At 37.5% G+C, this 22,176-nt stretch overlaps 1 protein-coding gene across 3 annotated transcripts in view; it reads right to left on the bottom strand.

The window, feature by feature from the left end:
- MGAT5 (alpha-1,6-mannosylglycoprotein 6-beta-N-acetylglucosaminyltransferase) overlaps positions 1-22,176 on the bottom strand; it is a 135,345-nt gene that overhangs the window by 78,343 nt on the left and 34,826 nt on the right. For all 3 annotated transcript variants that reach the window (XM_063340803.1, XM_063340804.1, XM_063340805.1), the window contains exons 2-3: positions 9,073-9,461; positions 4,286-4,453 (exon numbers count right to left, since the gene is read on the bottom strand). In XM_063340803.1, the coding sequence (XP_063196873.1) occupies positions 4,286-4,453; positions 9,073-9,310 (406 nt within the window). In that variant the 5' untranslated portion in view covers positions 9,311-9,461. The remainder of the gene's footprint in view (positions 1-4,285; positions 4,454-9,072; positions 9,462-22,176) is intronic.

Consider the following 22,176-nt stretch of genomic DNA (forward strand, 5'->3'; position numbering starts at 1 on the left):
TTTTTTTTTTTAAATAAAATCTTTGATAGCGAGGTAGTTCCCTAGTGTTTTTTCTTTTCCTCAAGAAACTGTCCTACTTCATCTTTCTGCTACTGGTGCTACCATTTATCCACCAGGAAAACCTACAGAAGTTGCTGATAAAAGTTTTAGAAGCCATTTGGTAGGCCTTCAAATGACATCCTGACTAGAAACAGCAGTTAGTTGTTTTAAAAGGAGCTACAAAACTCATTATTATTAGGTCTTTTCTCATCCATACAGTTCAGAGGAAATTTTTCATCTGCTTTGACACCTGCAAGGCTGCAAAGGCTGTGTATTCCTTTATTACCACTGCCATCGAGTTACAGGCAACTGCTTCCCACTACTGTCGTATCTGTTCCTTAGGGGAATGTGAACCACTCAAATTTATTTACCCCGGCAGCTACAGTGACCACTCTCAAAGTCTGGATACCAACGTCCCCAAAAGACTATTAAAAATATCAAAAAGTACATGGAAGATTTTTTTTTTTTTCTTCATTAGAAAGAAGGATGATAGATTCCGTGTTGTGATACCAAGGGACTGTGGTAACAAGGTAGTTCCAGCTCAAGTGTAGCGCATTAGAAGAAGTAACCTTGCAAGTCTATTAACTATAAAAACAAACTTTCCTGGACCAACAGACATTTTGCCAAGACGTATACTGGGCAAAAATTAAATGCCCTCTGACCTTGGTTCATTGAGAAATGTCAGCATTTTAAACAAATTGATTTTTCAACCACTTTGCAACTGACAACCATTAATCATCATACATTCTCTTCATTGCTACCTAAATTCTTACATAGTCACATTCAAACCTGTAGCTGAGCTAAGCTAAAAACAACGTATGTACGAACTGAAGAAAACATCCATATGTTTCAAAACTATAAATATTCCCCCCTTTTATACCATTATTCTAGTTGTTTATACAGAAAAGGTGGGCAGGAGTGGAATTATTTTTTAAAAATCCATATCTGATCCAATTGCCCGTGTCCTTAATCTCAAAGAAAAGATTTTTTTCAATGCATAAATCTGCACCATGGTTACATACCAGTTGCGTCATATAAAAAACATAAGAAGTCACATAAACCATAAAAAGTCACATAAAACCATAACCTGGACTGATTTCAATAGCTTGACCAGGATTCTAATTAAACCAGGATTCTTGCATTATCACAATCCACCTGTAGCATATGGATACTGTTCGTAGGACTGCTTTCTGAATACAGCAATGTACCTAATAAAAGAAAATCCCACTTGCAGAGACACTTTAGGAGGAGAAATGTTGACTAATCATCATCATTTCTGTTCTTCTAGCTTGTAGATAAAATAATACTATAACACTATAATACTATAAGAAAAAATAACACTTTTTCCCAAGTGTTATTAATAATTAAAATACACAATGAAGAAAAGCCCATAGCACATTCAGATTGACATGTCTAGCTTGCCAGGACAGACAGTTTTAAATTACAAGAAAAATACTGTTTTGCTCTTGAGTTTGTGTCCAGTCATAATCAAATATTTACAATATAATCACCTTCCTGTCATTCTCTTATGTCTTATTTTATCACTTGCATCTACTCAAGGTGGTATATAACACACAGTAAACTTTATACAAGGTCAGTGAGGAGAAAAATGCAGACTTCGGGACGAATAGTGACTCCACTATATACTACCAAGGTTTATAAGCAGTGTCAGTAGATGCTACGGTGCAGCTTAAGCCTGCATGAAGCTTCATTTATTTAAGAAAGGCTTTCCATAGGTAAAGGGACATAGTTACACAGATTATAGAATCAGGTCTCAGTGTACTGTGGCAGCTCAATCCAAAAATAATAAATGCATGAAGTAGCTCCACTGGAAGCACAAATTTTCAAGGAAAGTCTGCTAATGACACTGCACTGCTGCACTGATGAATGAGGCTATAAAATGCTTCATTTACTTCAGAGTTTTAAGCAGCAACTCTGCATCAAAAAAGATTTGCAAAAAAACCAAACAAACTCAAGAAGTCTTCAAAAAACATTACTAAAAATATTAAACACGATGTTGGTTAGCGTGCTCCATGAATACTATGGTTGTCCATACAGAAAGGGTGAAATTACTAACATGAATTTGTCTAAAGTCAGCAGTAAAATATTACAGCTGATAAAGAGAGAAACAGTAAACTTAAAATGTTTGCTTTCTGTGATCACTTCATAGAGTAAAAGCTGAATAAACTATTATAAAGGAAACAGTGGAAGTGTCATGTGTATTTGTATATATACATGTTTTAGCTCCAGTAAAACGACAAACTGTTGGGTGACAAAATGCCCTCTCTACAAGAATTTTCAGATTATCTCAACTGCTCTAGCACAACAAAAAAGGATGCTGTTGAAATACGACAGACAAAACCAATGCTGTAGCTGATACTGTAATCACATTATTTACTCACCTAGCTTATTTTCTGAACAATTCCTTCCTAACAGAGAAGACATTTATATTATGATTTTACTGGAGCCATACGGCTTCCAGAGTTTGCTACTGTCAGGAAACTGCTAAGAAGACAGAAGTCAAAACAAGTTTTTCATTTCCATTTGGCTTCCTCTGATCAGCTGAATTTCCACTGATTGCTTCAAATGGATGAATAGCAGGCACTTTAACACAAGGATTAGCTTCAAGCTCTATGCTACCCACTGGTACTATTCAGCCTGGAGATACCTCAACAGTCACATTATCCAAAACAGGCACCGGAACAATAGTTAATCAAACCTTAAGAAATGGTTTCCTAAAGGTTTTTCTGTTGTTGCTGTTTAATATAGTTGCTTCAGATATTTTAAACTTAGTGGACCAAGAGTCAAAGGTAAAAAACTGAAGCTCTAATAAGAGAAATAGTGTTCTTTGCCACAGAGCAAGCCTCAGGCAGCAAAAAGCCATGTAAACACCGCAAACTGAAAACTCCCACCAAGCTCATTAAATGTTGCTTCTGAGTATTAAAATTGTGAATCTAGCAAACTCCAAGAATAACAAACAAAACTCAATTCACCCTAAGAACTGATGAGATGTTTCCCAGTCAGATAAGAACAATGATCCTTTGCCTATAAATGTATAAACAACAACATGAGTATCCTTTTTCCAGTTATCTGCAAATCTATTGAAATAATAGTGTGAAGTCTCTCTTTTGTCCAGCTACAAAAACAAAATATATAGGAATGTTTTTCATTTTATATATAGCCCAGAAACTATAAAAATACTGTACTAGCTCACTTTCCATCAAAGTGGCATATCTTCCAGCAAAGATCTTGTGTTGTATTCCTTGTGGTAGTAACATGGCTCATCCTATTAGTAGTCTGAAGGTGCTCTCCACCTTCAGTTACTTGTTTCTAATCTGCCTTCATTTTAACAAAGAGACACATGAGAAAAAAAAAAAGGTACCACAAGGCAAGCATAGTAAACCACACATGCAAAGGGCTGTTGTAAATGCGTATAAGCGTATTTTTACTATGTGGCAAGAGAGACAGAAAGGTCTGTCTCACCAAGAGATAATATGCTTTTAACGTCCTGGTACCAATGGACAGAGCAGCTGACACAGCAACTCTGCTGGAATACTGTACTTGGGTAATCACTTGTCCATCTGCTCTCCCAGACTTCCTTTCAGTGGCATTGCCCTCCCAAAGGTAGCATCTCCTTCTCTGTTTTGACAAATTTAAGAAAGTAACACCCTCTCAACAGAAGTTTTTATACAGAAAACCCAAGCACAGGCAAGACTTGTAAGCACAGCTATCAATGTATTTACCAAGTTGCCCTAACTCTTCCGCTCTGCTCCTTTTTTGGGACTGCAAAGATCATTAGCAGGGCAGACTCAGATCTTCCTATAGGCCAGGACAGTCAGCATCTGTTTACACCTGGTGGCAGAGCCAAATGCAGTGCAATAGACGAGGCAGTATAAACAACAAGGCTTATGCAGTGTACCAGCCACATTCACAGCTGGGAACACTACAGGAACAGAGACGTGCAAGTGAAGAAGCCAGCAAGGCTTTCCACCACTGCAGGATGACTCAAATGCTTTGAGAAGTTGTAAGGGTAGCGAACAGTCCATTCACTGAAGACAAAATTAATGACTTCAAATGATATTTTAAAACATATTTATTTAAACTGAAGGTACCAGGTAGGTCATCGCTGTGTGTCGAATCACAACAGCTATTAAACAGCGTTAAACACTGAAAAATCTTTTTTAGCCAAGAGAGAAAAATACAGATTAAACAGCCCATAAATATTTTAAACAATTGCCATACCCACCTGCTACATTAAGCTTTTCGACTGCTCCTAAGCTGGGAGCAGGAGTGGTAGTATTATTGGTAGAGTTTGCTCCTGTTCCATTAAGTACAAGATTTTCCACCTTGGACTCTAGCTTCCCAATGCGCTGCAAGATATTATCCAACAAGACAGCAAGTGTCTTCTTCAAATCTACAATGGAAAATGAAAAGTTAAAATGCTTAATAATGCAATGCACACTGCCAGACAGAGTCAAAAAATAGATACAAGAATGAGACTGGAATATATATAGACACTTTCTCAGTGCAAATCTTTGTCATTAGCAGTTCTATGCACCAACGTTCCCTTCTTGTTCAGCCTCAGATACAAGTTTCCCTGGACACATAACTTGTCTTCCTGTGTGTTTTATAAAACGCACTACCACTCATATACATATCCTATATTCAAGGTGAAGTGTGCACCTTTATGGGTACATACAGCGGAACAAAAAAAATGCATGCCTTGTAATAGCTCAATAATAAAAAGTTACATAAATAATAATGAATCTAAACCTAAATCCATATTTAAGCACTATCAGAGGAACAGTCTGTTAGACGCTCATCCACCTGGAAACAAAAATCCCCTTCCCAAAAGCGATATCTTTAAGCCAGTACAAAAACCTTCTGCATCTCCTCCACCACAACCAGGTTCTGCACTGGCAAAAAAAAAAAGTTAAATTCAACCTTTCTGTCGTATACACAAACCACCATAAATCACCTGTTTCTTTTCTTCACTCTGTTGGTGATTGCCTCTACCCATCTATTTGGTCTGACACTGCGCTTCCTTCGCGTGGAAAGCAAGATACGCTAACAGGAGTTTGCATATCAAATGACAACCCAGAAAGAGATTTCTGATATTTTTTCTTTCCCTTTTCTTTTGTTCAGAATTCTTGAAGTAGCAGAGATGGTTGGGCAAGCTAAAAGAACTATGGGCAAGAGGGGGAAAACAGACCACTGTCAGACTGAACCGTATAATTATAGTGGCAACAAGCCAAAGAAGATGAAAGAAAGTATTGTTCTTTGTTCATTTACCCTTGTCTCAGGATTAAAGAATTTGTTATGATGAATTTACATTATTTTCCCATTTAATTACACAAAATAATTACATGTGCATATGTATAATACATTTTCTGCTTTCCACAGCTGTAGAATCAAATAACTTTCTGATCTGTAATAGAAGATTTCTCCATACATCTAAAGAGATTCCTCTGCCCGAACATCAGTTTTATTTTTGCCACACTTATTTTGTGCTCCCTTTATTATTATTTTTTCCATGACCGGCCCAATTCTAGTGCAAATGAGAGAGTAAATAAGAAAAGGCTGTTACTTTTAGAAAGCTTATGATTCTTTTTTCCAAATAAAAGGAGAGTTATATTTATTCCATGGAGCCATAAAGTAAATTTTTTTCTTTATAACTGTGTGTTTTCTTTTGTCCTTTTAAAGATCAGAAGATGTCCTTTTTAAGATTAAAAGGAATCTTAATCACTAATGATCTGGACGATCTTAAAAGTGGTCCAGAAGTCACTTAATGGTACAGTGTGCAGAAGAGAAGGAAAGAGTGGAGTGGGGATTTACCATGAACAAAACCATGGTACAGAAGGAGGAAAAAATCTAGGCAAAAAAGGTAGTAAAAAAAAAAAAAAAAGTCAGGGAACAATGAGGAAGAAACATAGCATACGTAAAGGCATACAGAGAACATAAAGAGAAAAATGGTTAAAGATGGTAATTTTTTAACACTGATACAAGAGACTGCTCACCTGAACAACAAAGCAATTGGAGGCTCGTTAGACAAAGGGAAGGCAGAAGCACAGATTCATAATAATTTTTGGAAAACAACTGTTTACTGCTACAAAAATCTAATACTCATTATATATATTTGGACTAGAGCTTTTAAAAGGAAAGTGTTTGATCCACCTACCTGACAGGTCGATCAATATACGGTAGAAAGAAAAAGCAAACAATCTGTGCAATCATAATTAAGGAATGACCGAAAAACTTTTGAGTGGGTAAAAGCTGCCAAACCAAGCAAACTTAAAACTTTAACACGGAAATCATGACTGTGCTTGCTAATAGCAAAAAGAGGACAGGATTAAAATAAATAAAGTAAAAAGGCTAAATAGCAAGGGCTTTAATTTTCGTAGAACAGTGAACCAACTTCTACCCATTATCATTGACTTTAGTCATTGGTGTGTTTATTCCTGAACTGCTAATCTGATCATTTGCTATCAACAAATCATTTGGTATGCCAAAACAGGACAAACTAACTTACTTATTAAGTAATTATCTTACTCAGTTTCATAAAGTATTAGTTAATATGGTGTCATTCACTCACGATAGCACCACTCACCCTAATATTTTAAATAAATATATTACCATTATTTTGCATCTTTTCAGACTCCTTAATTGAAAACACCTGTCCAAACTTGTTTTTAAACTTAAAATTCTTCTTAGCAACAGAACTTGAGATTTCTACACAAAACTTAGCTTTGCCTCCACAGAAGCCTTACAAAGTTATTTCATCCACGTTCAAATGCAGTTTAACTTCTGGGGAACTTGACCACTGTTTGGCAGCAAGTCAACTTACTCCTCAGCAGGATTTGGAACAGGAAATGAATGCCTCGGGTAACAAGCTCCAGGGGGAACTTAGCTTATGGATATTCTGTACCATCAGATCTAGCTACGGCACAGATCAATGCACTTATATCTTCAATGTCTCGAGACATATTGTTTTTGTTTGGTTTATTGTGGTTTTTTTTTCCTCTTCTTCAATTCATCTACCATCAAGCACCCTTACAAGGTAACGGGACACTGATGATGGCTATATAGCAGGTAGGGTTTTGTTTTAAGCCTACACACAATTCCCTAAGGACCTCTGCTTGCTTGGAAATCTTCAGTCTAAATATTGATTTAGTACCACTCTATTTAGCTTGTGTCTCTTTGTAAGATTACCATGCGTGTATAGCTCAACATGCAGACTCAAATGAGTAGAAGTTACAGAAAAAGGATGTGTGCTGGTTTTGGCTGGCTGGGGTAGAGTTAATTCTCTTCATAGTAGTGAGTATGGGGCTATGTTTTGGATTTCTGCTGAAAACAGTGTTGATAACACAGGGATGTTTTCATGATTGCTGAGCAGTGCTTACACAGAGTCAAGGCATTTTCTGCTTCTCACACCACCCCACCAGCAAGCAGCCAGGGGGTGCACAAGAAGTTGGGAGGAGACACAGCCAGGACAGCTGACCCCAACTGACCAAAGGGATATTCCATACCGTAGGACACCATGCTCAGCAATTTAAAGCTGGGGAAGGAGGAGGAAAGGGGGGGAATGTTCAGAGTATGGTGTTGGTCTTCCCAAGTAACAATTACTCATGATGGAGCCCTGCTTTCCTGGAGACAGCTGAACACCTGCCCGCCGATGGGAAGCTCTGAATGAATTCCTTCTTTTGCTTTTCTTGCATGCATGGCTTTTGCTTTACCTATTAAGCTGTCTTTATCTCAAGCTTTATCTCAAGTTTTCTCATTTTTACTCTTCCAATTCTCTCCCCCATCCCACCTCGAGCGAGCGAGCGGCTGTGTGCTCTTTAGTTGCTGGCTGGGCTTAAACCACTACAGGATGGCTTCTTATTTAAGCAACAAAGCAATATAATTGTTAGCTATGTTTGCGATGATAATCTCAGGCTTACAGGCAAGCACCTTCACACAAACTAAAAAATTATTTTTTTTTAGAGGAAAAGTGGTAACAGAAACAAGACATGGAGAGAATCTCCCGAGAGCGTATTTTCATCACAGACACCAAAAAGCAAAGAGTACTAAGAGAAAACTAGAGGAAAAGGTGCAGCTATTGTCTGTTGCATCCTAGTCTTTATTCTTTGTCTAAGCCTACAAAAGACATCTATCCAATTTCTTCAGAGCTGAATATTAAGGCAACTATAAAAGGAAACAAATCTAGATGACTAATTAGCCATTAACTTTCCAGATAGTCTGAAAGTGCATAGGTGAGTAGAAAATGAAGTTAGCTTAAAAAAGGCTAATCAAGTAAGGTGTACGGTGTGATCTTGTCAGACTGAAAAGGGGCCACACCTAACCTGAAATGAGGTTATGTTTTTATTTTCATAATATTTTCTGGCAATATGTTTCATATTTTTCTGCATGCTTTCTCTCACACATGCACACAAACTTAACTCTCATGTTCTAGAAAATGGAAGAGAGTAAGCATCAAAACTTACTGCTGAACAAAGCACTGAAACTCACAAAAAGAGTTCTCTACCCTGAGGCAAACATGATATATTTAAGCTTAATTTAAGCTTAAACCAGACACGAACTTAAACATGAAGTAAATTGACTGAACAAAGAAGTGAAGTTGGAAAGAAGGAGAAATAAACATAGCAAGTCTCCACTTTATCAGTAAGGCAAGTTCTTCTTCCACAAGGAATTTCTTACTTAGATCACTGACAAACAAACTGAAAAGCCTTCCAAGTTTCTCAAAAACAGCAAAAAAGTTTTTTTTAAATGAAGTTCTAACAAATAACTTGAGGCATACCCATTATAGCTACTAGACAGATGTAGTAAAAATTAGTAGACAACTTTATTTCCAAGTGACTGGGAATATAAAATTTGTCCCATTTCATACTTATAAATGAAGACTGTTTTCTCCATCTGTGCAGAAAATCCACAGTGCAAAGTATTGTCAATTGAGCAGCATTATGAAGTAAAATATTTGGACAATTTATAAAAACCCTTAATCAGAGTATCATGTAATCTAGAGCACACACTTACCGTATGCTGTCACTGTCCCAACATAAGGCCCATCAACCACATTTTTATTTTCTTCAGCTAATGCTTTGATGTATCTTTTGCTGAGATCCAAAATTTGCTCGCGCAGGACTGAACTGCTTTCGTGTTGTGTTTGCTGCTGAATAGTAAAATGCAGAAGCATCATTCCCCAAATGAAACCAAAAGTCACCAGAAAAAAGCCGAGTTTCTGAGAGGACAGCTTCCATGGAGAGAATGCCATGATTCCCAACAGCTTCACACAGTTGCTACAAAGGTTCCTAAAGCGTGAAGCCAAACAGCAAGTTCATGGTCCAAGTATACAAGTAACACAGAGCAGGACTCAGTCTTATTCCAACTCCTTAGTCAACGTATATCCGTATTTCAGTTCCATCCTGTTGAAAGAGGAAAGAAAAGGAGCATAGTTATCACAACATATTAGAAGGTTTTACTAACTATACTAGCTCTTCGCTCTAACTGGTACAGAATAGGAGCAGACAATATGCTCTCTTTGTAAATGTTTAATTTGTCTGTATCAACATTGTACTGTACTAGCCAGAGCACAAAGAAGCTGAGAAAAGCACTGGAAAGAGAACAAAGAGGGCGTGATGCGCCTGAGCAGGTGTAGAACACCTCTCAGTATCTGGATCAAATTCAATGCTTGAAGCGGTTTCTAAGCCGAATTTCAAGGTAGGGCTGCTTTTGCACAATTTTTTTGTGTGTGTACCCAAAACTTTGTGATGTTGCCAGCGTAGCAATTTAAGACAATTCTCAACATAATTCAGTTCTCAGAAAACAAGTAATTTCAGCTGGCAGTGACACCGCTCGGAGTTCCTGGCAAGAGCTACGGCATATGGCTAGATAGGTGATCAGGAAATCAGACTCCCTCAGGGGTAAAGAGGAAAAGAGAAATCTACATTATTTAAGCCAATACACTCTCCTGCCTTAAAGTGCAGGCAGTCAGAGGGCCGGAATAATCTCCTCGTGCTCCTGCATGGCATCTGCCATGCATCGTTACTCCTTATTCATAACACATAGTCCAATGAGTTTGCTCTTCACAACTAAATTCAAAACACATAATTCTGAATGCTACAAAATGTCTTTTGTATATAAAATTAATATTCTCAGAGATTTTCACACACTAGGGAAAAAGAATTGTAATAATGGCCTTCAAGACACAGTAAGACCATCTTTTCACGGTAAAATCAAAGATAAAACCTGGCATAAACAATCCAAAGGCAAGAAAAGCTCTGTGATGAGGGCTAGAGGCAGGGTCCTTAGCATAAAACCCAACAAGAAAGGTAATTAAAAGGTAATTAAGTGTAACCTATCATGTTAAAACACAGATTTGGTAAAATGTTATCCTTTTAACTTCATAATGCTCCCAGACAGGATTAGAGAACATAATGTTCCCTTCCATTCTGCACTTGCACAGATAATGCAGATGTTACTCTGTTTTAATAGGATAATTACAGAGATGCCTGCTAGCAGTGCCCTGTTTGTTAAAATTCCCTTTAGATCTTCTGCTTTCAGTTGAACCAGCAGTTCTGTAAAGGGACAGAAATTCCTTTGGACCACTTATCTTCCAACATGTCTTGTGTGTGCCTTTAGCATTATTGGTTACTATCGATTGTAGAAGTGGATGTGCATTACACTGTAAACTAAAAGCAGACAAGGCAGCAACTGTACCATGCATTTACGTTGCTAAAAGAACAATTTGTAGCCATCTTTTGATTAAAGGAGGAATGGTGCAGAAAAATGAATTGCAAGTACAGTGAAAAAGATTATAAAGCCCTCAAACTGACTTTTTCTGCACTTAAAATATCTCAATAAAGAAAATGAATGGTCTCAACAGAGAAAATGAAGGAGTCTGTTTAATGCTGCTCTCCATAAACTTAAGTTAATTTTCCAAGAAATGGCAGAGGGAAGTTTCACTTCTTGCAGTTTATTTAACTATAGCCGTGGGACACTCTTGGGCTGACTAAAAAATAAGAGTATTGTTATTTCATTAAAAACTGAACGTTTTACTATTCTCTTGCAATATCTCGTGTGATAAAATGTAGAAAATTCCATAGTTTAAAACAACGTAACAACTTTAAAAAGAAATCATTCAAGATTAATTCCCTCAACGATTTAATCTCAAGAAAGAATTGACAGCGTCCTTTACAGCAATAAGATCTGTGCTTATAATAGTATTTCTTCCCCAACTATCTGTTGTTTGAGAAGTGGAAAACACTGATTAAGAAAGCAAACCTATCCCCACTATGTTTTAACAGACAAGTGCTAACGATATTTTGATGACACATTGTTCAGGAAAAAAACCCGCAGAACACAAGTCACATTAAAAACAGCAATAAAAAAAATGCAAGTATTTCACAGTCATCTTTTTAAAGTTCTAGAACAGAAACAAGGATAATTACAAAAAACAGTGTATGTCTAACCTATATGTATGATCTACTTACATACAGCTGTTGACTTTTCTATTCTGTTTATCAGCAGAAAAAATAAAAAGCCTTAAATCCACTCAAAAACTGTAAGAAGGTAGACAGGAAATCTTAAAGTTTTGCCATAAGAAAGGATTAAAATTCACTGAAAGATAGAAGAACGGCACCTACTATTTCAAGTGCTAAAAGCAAAAAAAAAAAAAAAACCAAGGAAAAACCCCAAACACCACAAACCAGCCCTATTTTTACTGCCATTTAAGCAATTCCAGTGGCTAGCAACTTGATGAATGCCCAACAACATGTACTTAACTAATTAACTTTACAGCACTGCTGGTGGCCATGGAGGTTTGTAAAGTGCACAGGAGAAGAATCTCTGTCCTCCCACTGCTTCCATGGTGGCATGCACACCCGCACTGGCTTCGGTATATGTTTAATCCTAGATTTGACAGTTGTCAAGGACTGCAACACAACTATTCCACAGTTAATGATTAATACACACTGATAATGACTCGTTATTTGGTATCTAAGCGGACAGTGGTCAGAAGATGTCAAGACGTTATGTGGAAATGCATGAAGATAGCAGCATAGAAACATCTCTGTGATATTTCTGTTTTGACAGGAAATTAATAACCGAAGTGAGCAATAGTTGAAGCAATAAACACGTTTGTCTGCTGTAATCACTCATGGACTTTCATAGTGCCTGATGACTTATCTCTCTGCCCATACCAAGTAAGCCATTCCCAAACTTAAGGTGGTAGCTTATGTCCCTTATTCTCCCTCTTGCCTTATAAATGTTCTCAAAGGAGCTGATCCTGTTAACTACGAAGGCCTTTTTCCTAGTTCTAGTCTGCAAAATGCCCAATGGGAGTCATATCTAAAGAGGATATGGAAACACATATTTGTACGTGCCTCTACAGAATGACAGCCTTTGGGGTTTTTTTTTTTAAGCTTTGGAAAGAGGTGGTCTCACTCTAAGACAACTCTTGAAGTACTTCCAGCACCCCTCTGGAAACTGGATATGTCATAGTCGTGAAGTTTTTTGTGAAACTGTTAGGAAGATAATTCCTCCAGATTTACTGAGAGTAGCTAATGTACCATAACTAAACGCCAAGTGTGAAAAACAGGGTGAAAGTGAAAAGATATACAAGGCAAGAAAACCTTTAATAAAGAGCAGCTTTGTTATGTTCTTCTTCAATTCTAACCAGCCAAAGTCTCACCGCAACTGAACCAATGCATCACTGTTTTGTTTTGTTTTACACAGACCAGTTACACCCTTTGTGATAAACACAGTTCATAACAGAACTGCCTCTGCCCTTAACAACGATTAGCATATTTCTTTGGAAAAGGACTACCCTTACACCCATTTACACAGGCATAAGAATTTTAATAGTCTTAGTACTTTTAGTATTTCTAACAGCTTCATTAAAACCACAATTTTTCTGTTCTATATTTAATAAAATCCTGCTCAACAGCTGGTTAGTTCATTAGTTACAGTGGATAACATTACCATGCCTATGTCATCACAACAAAAAAACCCTCACACTATTTAGAATTGTTTCAGGAGAGTATCCCAATGCTTAAGTGATCCGTACATTGGGGATGCAAACCACACATTTCTCAGCGTTTTAAGCCTTTTTTTTTTTTTTAAATAAATGCTTAAAATAGAGTACAAACAGTTAATCTTCATGTGAAAAGATTTTGGTGACACATATCCATGTATTCCTCTTCCCTTTTTAAAAAGGGGAATTAATCATCTCTAAGAGATTAAGCAAAGTCTCTTTATAAGTATGTACATATACAAAGCTTGACGCTGTGTGTCCAGTCTGTACCTATATAAGACACGGTACTTACGCAGGGTAAACCTGGATCTGCACTATCCTCAGGACAGTCAGGATTCAACTGTTCATCAGCTGAATGCACTGTTCATCCCTAACTTCACAGTTATAAAACCTTACCTGTCTGTAGCCAAAGAAGGAGCTGTTGCACCCACAGATGTAGCAACAGATTGAACAGTATTTAATTATTACCTTGTTAGGAACTCAAACATAAGCCAACCTATACAGCATGACTAGTAAACAATGTATATACATTTTTGTACCAAGTGGCTCAGCAAAAATAGTATGGCCACTGCTAGGAACAGGCCTCAGGCCTTATACCAACTGGGTTCCTATGCCAAATGCACAAGGCCCAAATTCTGGCCTCTTATGCTTGTGAAATTATTAAGAGAATTTGTTGTGTGAGCTAGAGCTCACAGAGGTATCAGGTGCCTCTTATTACAGCATACAGGTTAGATGCAAGAACACAGGCCTTGAAAATACAGGTACAGGTTGAAAGCAGAGGCCCCAGAACTGTAAGCAACTCAGTGATGGTCAATTATTAGTCACTGATGAAGTGCAACCTTGAGATTTTGGAAAAAAAACTGCTTTTCTTTCAATAGGAGCAATAGCAGTGCTAAATACATGGCACCAGCTCTCTAGTACTGTGTGCTCACAATTAGTGTATAATGAGATTGTTACAGACTAATTCTTTTGAATATGCAGCGGTAACAACCAGGAATGAATAAGAACTAGCCATTAGCAATGTGTGTTATTAATGACATCCATCTAGTGAAGTTTTGTTATAACGTTTAAAGCTGGTTTAAAACTTGTTTCATCAGCCTTCTAAACGTTCAAGTCACAGCAATTTCTCATTCTCTTCTTACTTCTATCAATACACAAACAACCTGTACTCAGGGGCAGCGTCATGCCACCATGCCTGACCCCACACTATTTGTTATTGTATCCCAACCAGCTCAAAGAGGTGCCCTTAAAAAACCAGACATCAGGATCCTATTTTCCAGATTGTTTTCTGAAGAGGGCACGCTGCACTTCTGCTTGCAACTCTCTGATTCTGTAGAACAACTTGTTACAGACCATCAGAGGACAAACATCAAAATGTGAATTTCCTCTATTCTTATGAAGGGTGTGTTAACCTAAAAGCGAGTGATAATTCGTGTCAGTCCAGTGGGCTGCCAACACACCAGAGCTACAGCCAGAAAACACAGCGATGAGTGGAAACACCTGTCGTATCCCAGGACTTCTCTGCTAAGGGATGCCAGGAGTCATGCTTCATGCAGAAACTGATGTAATGCATCTTAAAAGGGATAGGCAATCCCCTAAAACCTCCTTTCTAGGAGTAATGAGTCCAACTGGGACTGCTAGGCTTTAATAGTTTAAACCAGACATGCTTCAACATGTACATAAACTAGAATTCCAGGCTGATGTTAACCACTGTCTCCTGCTGCAGCTGCACTGCCGAAACAGATGTGCACTACAGCCCAACTGAATGCAAATTAATGGATTTCCTGGTACTACAGTTCTTTATTCCTGCGGGAATACCTCAGCAGATGTCCCACCCCAGTTGGCCGATCTGTGTTCTGAAATAGTGCAATCTGTGCTAAAGACACCCTGCCCCCCTTTTACTTATGTGTAAGATGCTGGCTTGCTTTCGTCCTTTTAGAGGCTGAATCTACCTTTCCTTCTTTCAAAATACAGCATTAACAGTGGGATAAGCTACAGCTTACTAATTAATACAGTCAAGCGAAATCAAACAACAGTCACATGCTGTGTTGGGAGAAGATAAGAAAGGATAAACTAGATAAGAGAAGGAAAAAGAAGCCTGATTTCTGATAAGAATACTTTCACTTCAACACGGTGTGTGCTCATACCATATCAAGTGTCTTCATACTACATATATTTTGTCTCCAGTACTGACACGTCAATTAAATAACCAATAAACTTAGGAAATATATTCTATCAACATAAAACCATTCCCTCATTTAAACAAAACTCAGGCCCTCAGTTGGTACCCCGAGGGTTCAGAAGCAGTGGTTCTTACTCCAAAGAGAGGGAAAATACGATCAGATCAGAGTTAGTTCCAACTAAGTCTGGAAGACTCCACCGATTTCAGCAACTAATCAGTAAATAATTCATTTATTTCAATAGTTCAAGTCATAAATTTTAAGGCAGCTCAAAACATTGTTGTTAATCTTAAAATAAACTTTCATCATTCAGCTGTGATCAGCCCTACAGAAGACTCCATGATAGCATGTTCTGGAAGAAGCAGAAACATGCTAGCAAAGCTGATAATATTAACCCACATCTGCAAGTCCAAGGTCTAGGTGAGGCTTCCAACTGGTTGAAGGTGTGCACGTTCCCTACACACCTCCCAGGCAGTCTCCACTCCTAGCACCTCAGGAAGATGAGGTAGCTGAAAAATTGTGCAACTATATATACCAGACTCATCTGGTTACGCACACTTTTGCTAACGGCACATTTTATAATTTAAGTTCTTTAGTATATAAAATAAATGTATAAAACAGTTTTCTTAGATGAATTCTGGAGTCTTAGTTTTGCTCTCCCTTCTGCTGCTCAACTTTATTTTGAGCAACGCTTCTGCCAGCCCATTCTTTTCTTCTAGCTGACAGATGTCACTATGTCTTCTCTCTCACCACCCATCCACAGTTGAAATGGCACCACGTACCGTGCCTGAAGTGCCAATTTTCGATGCAATCCCATGAAGTGAGAAAAACAGAACACCACTGGGTCACAACAGTAGAAACAGGACAGATGGACTGAGGGAGAGTAAGAGTATAAATAGTCCGAGTTTGGGCTTTTTTTAGGTTGGGAGGGGGCATATCTGCTTTTGTGCGCATGTAGTAGAAATTGTCAGGAGGTGGTGGGATGAAAGTTGAAGGAGAGAAAAGCAGCCTTTGATATGATGCCATCAAAACAAGTAAATTTTCATCTTGAGCAAGCAGCTTGCCTTCACTTTCAAAAATAAATTTCTCCACTTAGAAACAGTTTGGGTGGCAACTCTACCATAATTTCCCCGTGTGGGTCTGTGGTTTCACAGAACACTCAAATGTTTCCAGTTTTCTACCTAGCACACCATTTTCTGTAGTTTCATCCTACAGAAATTAAATCATCAGATGTTCTTCCTTTCATGTTGTTTGCTTACCCTGATACTTCAGGGACAAAAGAGTGAAAAGGGGAGGAAGGTTTGCACAGAAGACAATGGAAAAAAGGATTTTCCTTTAGAAAAAAAGGAATAGGAAAATCCATAAAGAAAAATCTTTATGGTTCAAATACTGTTTATTGATTAAAAACACTCCAGGCAATGCATTAAAGCCATAATCACAAACTAACCTGACCTTTTTTAATAAAGTGCGTAGAGATCAAAAAACTGAATTAATTGTAGGATTAGGAATAGGACTACCCTGAACTTCAAAAAAAACCAGAAATATTCCTGGTCTTGAACAAAAAAAAAAAAAAAAAAATTTACATTTTTACAGCCATTTACAGGTAAAGCAAAGGGTATATTAATAACCTATGTCTTGTTGCTACATTAAAAAAAGATGCCCAAAATAGCATTTTCTCACTGAAAAATAACAATTTGGGCTGTCAGCATGCTGATCAAGAGATTAGGAAACAGTTGGGTTTTGTTTGGTTCGTTGGTTTTATTTTTATTTTGCAAGAAAGTAACTTAGAGAGACTGAGAGCCGCAGTCATCACCTACGACATCCCTAAAACTAGCGAAAGAAGTAAGCACAAGTCATGCTTTCAGGCCTTCAAAACTCCCCTGTAACTGAACAAACAAACCTTTAAGTTACTTCACTAATTTGAATTAATTTTAACAATAGAACTCATGGCCAACAAGTTTAATCATATTTCTACTGTTGATACAAGTACATACCTTTCTCCCTTCCCCTCCTCAAAACTACCCTCAGTCAAAGGCATCCTCTTATGTCATTCTCAATTTTACATTTGGCATTTGTCCTCTGAAAGGCATAAATATGGCACCTGCTGAGAAGCATGGTCTCATTCTTTTCAGATCACCTGGACCTTCTCCAAAGTTATGAGCAAAATGTCCGTGCTTCTTACACAGCAACCCCGTGTGTGCAACTTGGTTTCTGGTAATTCTTTCCCATCTCTTTAGGACACAGTGTAACTGTGGTAGCAAGAGTTACAAGCATCGCTATTAACTTATTCAGAAAACTTTATTTTTAATCAATAATAAAATTAGCTTCAGCTTATAATCAAAGTAACCAAATTACTTAGCATTCCAAGAAGAAATAAGTTTATTATATAGAAACTGGATCCATTAGCTCATTTCTTGCATCAAGCAGATACTCCAGGCTCCAGTCTCACCCATTGCTATTAACCACAAATCAGCCTGTTACATCACATCTTGCAGTCTGTCCAAGAGAAAAAACAAGTAACTCTCAACAGCAGCTCTGTCCAACTCACAGAGGAAAGTCAAAAAGTTCTTTGTATTCAGCAAGAAAGCTCTCATCAATGTGGATGCCCAACTATCATCCCTTGTCAAGTTGACGGTCAACACACGAAATGTAGTCTTTGGCAATTGTGCTGGACCCCAGACAGACAGCCGAAAAGAAAGCACAAGATTTAAGGAAAGATCCAAACATGTTCACGCTCAAAATACTCACTACATCTTACTGAAAAAGTATTTCAAAAATAGAAGACAAAAATGTAAGTACATCTGTTAAAGAAAAATACCTTTCTTGAATTTCTTAACATTTTCTGGGGATGGTGGATAATCAAAACAAAAAGAAATTCTTGTTAAATTGGGTTTAAATAAATTGTCACTACAGGATTCTACATCCAAACTTTCTATAAAGGACAAATGCCAATAGAAGAAGATAGAAGAGTCAAGTTAAAATAAAGGAAAAGTAGAAAGAAATATATAGGAAATTAGTACGTATATGTTATTAAGTAAGTGTATATCAGATCATGGAGAGGGAAAAAACCCACAACTATCTAAGCTGAACATTAAGCAACTCTTCAGAAATATTTATTTCTTGTTGCTTTAGAACATCTTGAACCTGGGTCAAAGTATAACATTTCTTCCAACGGATTTGTTCTTGGCAAGCATTTTGAACACATTCCAGCTTATGTGGCTAGACAAACGGCTGAAAATGCAAGCTGTATCTCCAAAGCACGAAATTTAATGGAATTAAAATTTCAACACAGTCACCTGTTTGGAAGCATCAGTGCTGCTGATTATTCCATTGCTCTAGTTTCTGCATGTAAATCCTTCTTTTTATTATTGAAAAGGATGAAGTTGCGATTTGCTTCGTAGCTAATTTGAAAGTTAGTAGGTCAGCAAAATATTTTAACCTATGTCCTGCATCACCTGCCTATATCCCGTTGATCAACACTGGTATTTATCAACAGCTAATATCACCAAAGATTAGAAGAGCACTTTCATTGAAATTAAAGTTGTTAATGTTTCTTATTTCTCTTTGTAAGTAGCAACAATTTGTCACACAGAGATCAGCTTTGCATTATATTAAAAAAGACAATCTTTCCCACCTAAACTGATGACTGAGTATAGTGTTACTGGGTCAGCATAATCTACGGCAAACAACAAACAACTTGGCCATGACCACGACAGTGTTTTCAATGGATAGCCGGTACCAGGCCAAGCATGACTACATTTTAACCTGTCAGCTAGTATATTATAAACACTGTGCCACTGGAAGGCCATCAGCTTTCCAGTTATCTGCAAGATCTAGTAAACTATACAAGCTTCCTTTGCAAATGTATCTGCTGTACTTAGTATATCATAGGGCACAATGTATGAACTACTTTCAGTAGGTAGAAAACAGCCTCCCCTCTTTCGCCATCCCTAGACAGCTGTAGAACAACTTGTACTGGCAAACTCTGAGGAATAGCTCTGTTTCAGCTGAAGCCCTTACAAAGCTAAATGGGAAAGAAAAAGAAAAAAAAATAAAGAAAAAAGTGAAGTGTAGAAAACAGCCTGCATAGGCAGCATAAGGAAAGTAATATCACTTTGTAGCTTCTCTCTAGACTGACAGGCAGGGAGCAGAGGTGGGAGGACACACAAAACCCTCCATAATTCAGGAAATAATATGAAAAAGTCCTAGAACGCAACAAAGGTTTCTGAGCTGATGTTCTGCACAACATAGTTCTAAAGGATGGATGCAGAACCCCCATAAGCTCTCTTCATTGCTTATACCCTATCATTAACAACAACGTTCCTCTTTGCAGCCTCTCTCACTGCCAAGTTTTCAGGTTCCCTAGATAGCTATAAGCTACTATTACTTGAGAAAGCTATTTCATCTCCTGGTTCTGGTCCACAGTGCAGTAATGGTTTGGGTAATGAACTTTCTTTAATGCCTCAATGATTTTAATAAATCATCCAAATGACTGGAAAGGCCTCCTTCCCAAAGCATGTTTTGTTGAGCCTATTGTCAATACTCTCATTCAAGATCTGGTAGCAAAAGTAGCTTCATTTTCAGTGCTGAAAGCAAACCTTTATTCCTCCTGCAGTGCAGTTCCAAAGTAAATGTTAACGTCAGCATTTTGGCAAATTTAATTATTTACCATATCAAACACTTGAGTGGCCATGAATTTCCTTTTCCTTCTCAAAGGAACTAGTTAGAATTTACAACAGAAAGTTATCCTTAAATAAACCAGGAAATGAAGCCTAAGGTCTGTCTTTAATAAACATAAAATCTCTATTTACTGTAGCAAGTACCACAGCAGAACAGAGGCATATCTGGCATATCTGCAAAACGAAACGATAGGTTTTGAGGACCTGACATTCACACCATAGGCATTTCAGCTCAGGGGTGTGGGTAGCAGTACTGGGAGGACAGTGCTGGGGATTGTATCTACTCTGGTCTTAATGACTAAGTATCAACAGTTCAAGGACATTACTTGCATTCCTGGAATATTTTCATTAAAGAGGAATTCAGTTTGTGATCTCCAAGAGCATTCCACTATATAAACCGTGGTGTTTTTAGCAGGGTTATCAATTCACTTAAAAAAGCATCTCTCATTCAAACCTATGTTTGAAAACATGCCAAACCACTCTGAACTACCAAACTCATTCGTACCATAGATACTCATCACAGAAATTGCCAAGGAAATAAATTCATAAATCAATTACCTGCAGTTATCCTCTCAAGTAACATAACAGAATTTGTGTGAAGAAGGGGGAAGACCAGCTTGAAAATCTAAGGGGGGTGGGGGGAAATCAGTATAAGAAAGACCAAGTATTAAGCTGGTCAAGAAAGCAAAAGGTGAGACAGGGAGAAGAAAAAAAAACGCCCCAAGTGAGATGAGGTATCAAAACTTTTCAATGCAGGTCCAAGAGAGAGTAAACAAAATGCATGTCAAGCAGATGAAAAGGAACTAGAAAGAGCAACCTGACAGATGAGGGCTAAACTAACTGACTGGCTGAATACACTGGGTCACACGAGACCAAGGAAACAGATCAAAGAACATTAAATAATACTAAATCAACATTATGAGTGATATGCCAACAGACACAAAGGAGATTACAAGCGCAACTGGTAACGCATAACTAATAAGTTTCCATATACAAATAGGACAAACTATTACTAGGGGAAATAGTTCGCTTGTCAAAAGTTATCGGTGTTTCCTGATATACTTAAGCTGATAAAGCTTCCACCTCCAACGAGGAACAGACAGAGTTTTTCATTTATGAGAAAGCCACAAACAGTGATTAGAACGTCCTATTTCAAGATCTTCCTTAAATAAATTATCCAAGATAACAGGAAACTCCTTCAGGACTACTATTCCTCAATATTACTGTTAGTCTTATAAATACACCAACTACACACAAAAACGAAATTCTCATAGGGTGAGATGTCTATGCAATTTATCTTCCAAACACTTGCACTCATTTACACCATAAGGATCTGGCCCTTAGTGTGTAAATAAGATCTGTTCCACTACACTTATATACATTCACAAGTATAATGATTTCTACAGGTCTCAGTAGTCATCAGGGACAAAAACCATTACATTATCTTTGCGTAAGATGTTATGGGTCTATGTTAAGGTTGCTGCACAGAGAATAAGAGGATGCTGGAAACAATAATAGGAAATAAAACCAAAGACACTGCAAGAACATATTCAAGATTTACATGCATATGAAAATATTTGGTATAAATTACATATTAAGCATTTACAGCTCAGGAACTCCAAGGTCTATGGTCACATTTATTACTAAAATAAATTGATGAACATTACCTCCTTCCATGTGGTCAGTGACAATTCAGAGTTCCTTTAAACTTAATGTTTTTCAAAACTCTAAGTAATGCTTTCAAATGTTCCAAAACAGCCACCCTCTTCAACACATTTCACACACAGAGTCAAGTAGGCAGAGATACTCGGAAACACTGTACACCCACATATCTAACCACAGGTGACAGAAGAGACAGAACTAACCATCGTTCATAGACTCTGGCAATTTCCATTAGTTTCTCCACGTTTATTTTGAGAATAAATTCCCCTCAATGGTCTGACAATACATAATTAATTATGTTTATTGATACTGAGTTTAGGCTTCCAGTCAAGTGTTCTCACATTAAATATTGCACAGGACAGTCAAGAGGGGTTTTTTGATACTGCTAAATCTGAAGATAGCCAAGAAAGAACATGTTTTTAAACCCACCTTTGTGCACAGTTGTAGTTTAGGAAGTACAGAGTAAATGAAGTTTTCTACAGAATGAGTCAACTCACTGCTCTGTTTCTGTTACTAGCACAACACTATCTTCCAACCTATGTACCACTTTCAAAGTTTGTATGCATTCACTTTATCAGGCTTTCAA

Source organism: Chroicocephalus ridibundus, chromosome 7, assembly GCF_963924245.1.
Source record: "Chroicocephalus ridibundus chromosome 7, bChrRid1.1, whole genome shotgun sequence".
Taxonomy (NCBI): domain Eukaryota; kingdom Metazoa; phylum Chordata; class Aves; order Charadriiformes; family Laridae; genus Chroicocephalus; species Chroicocephalus ridibundus.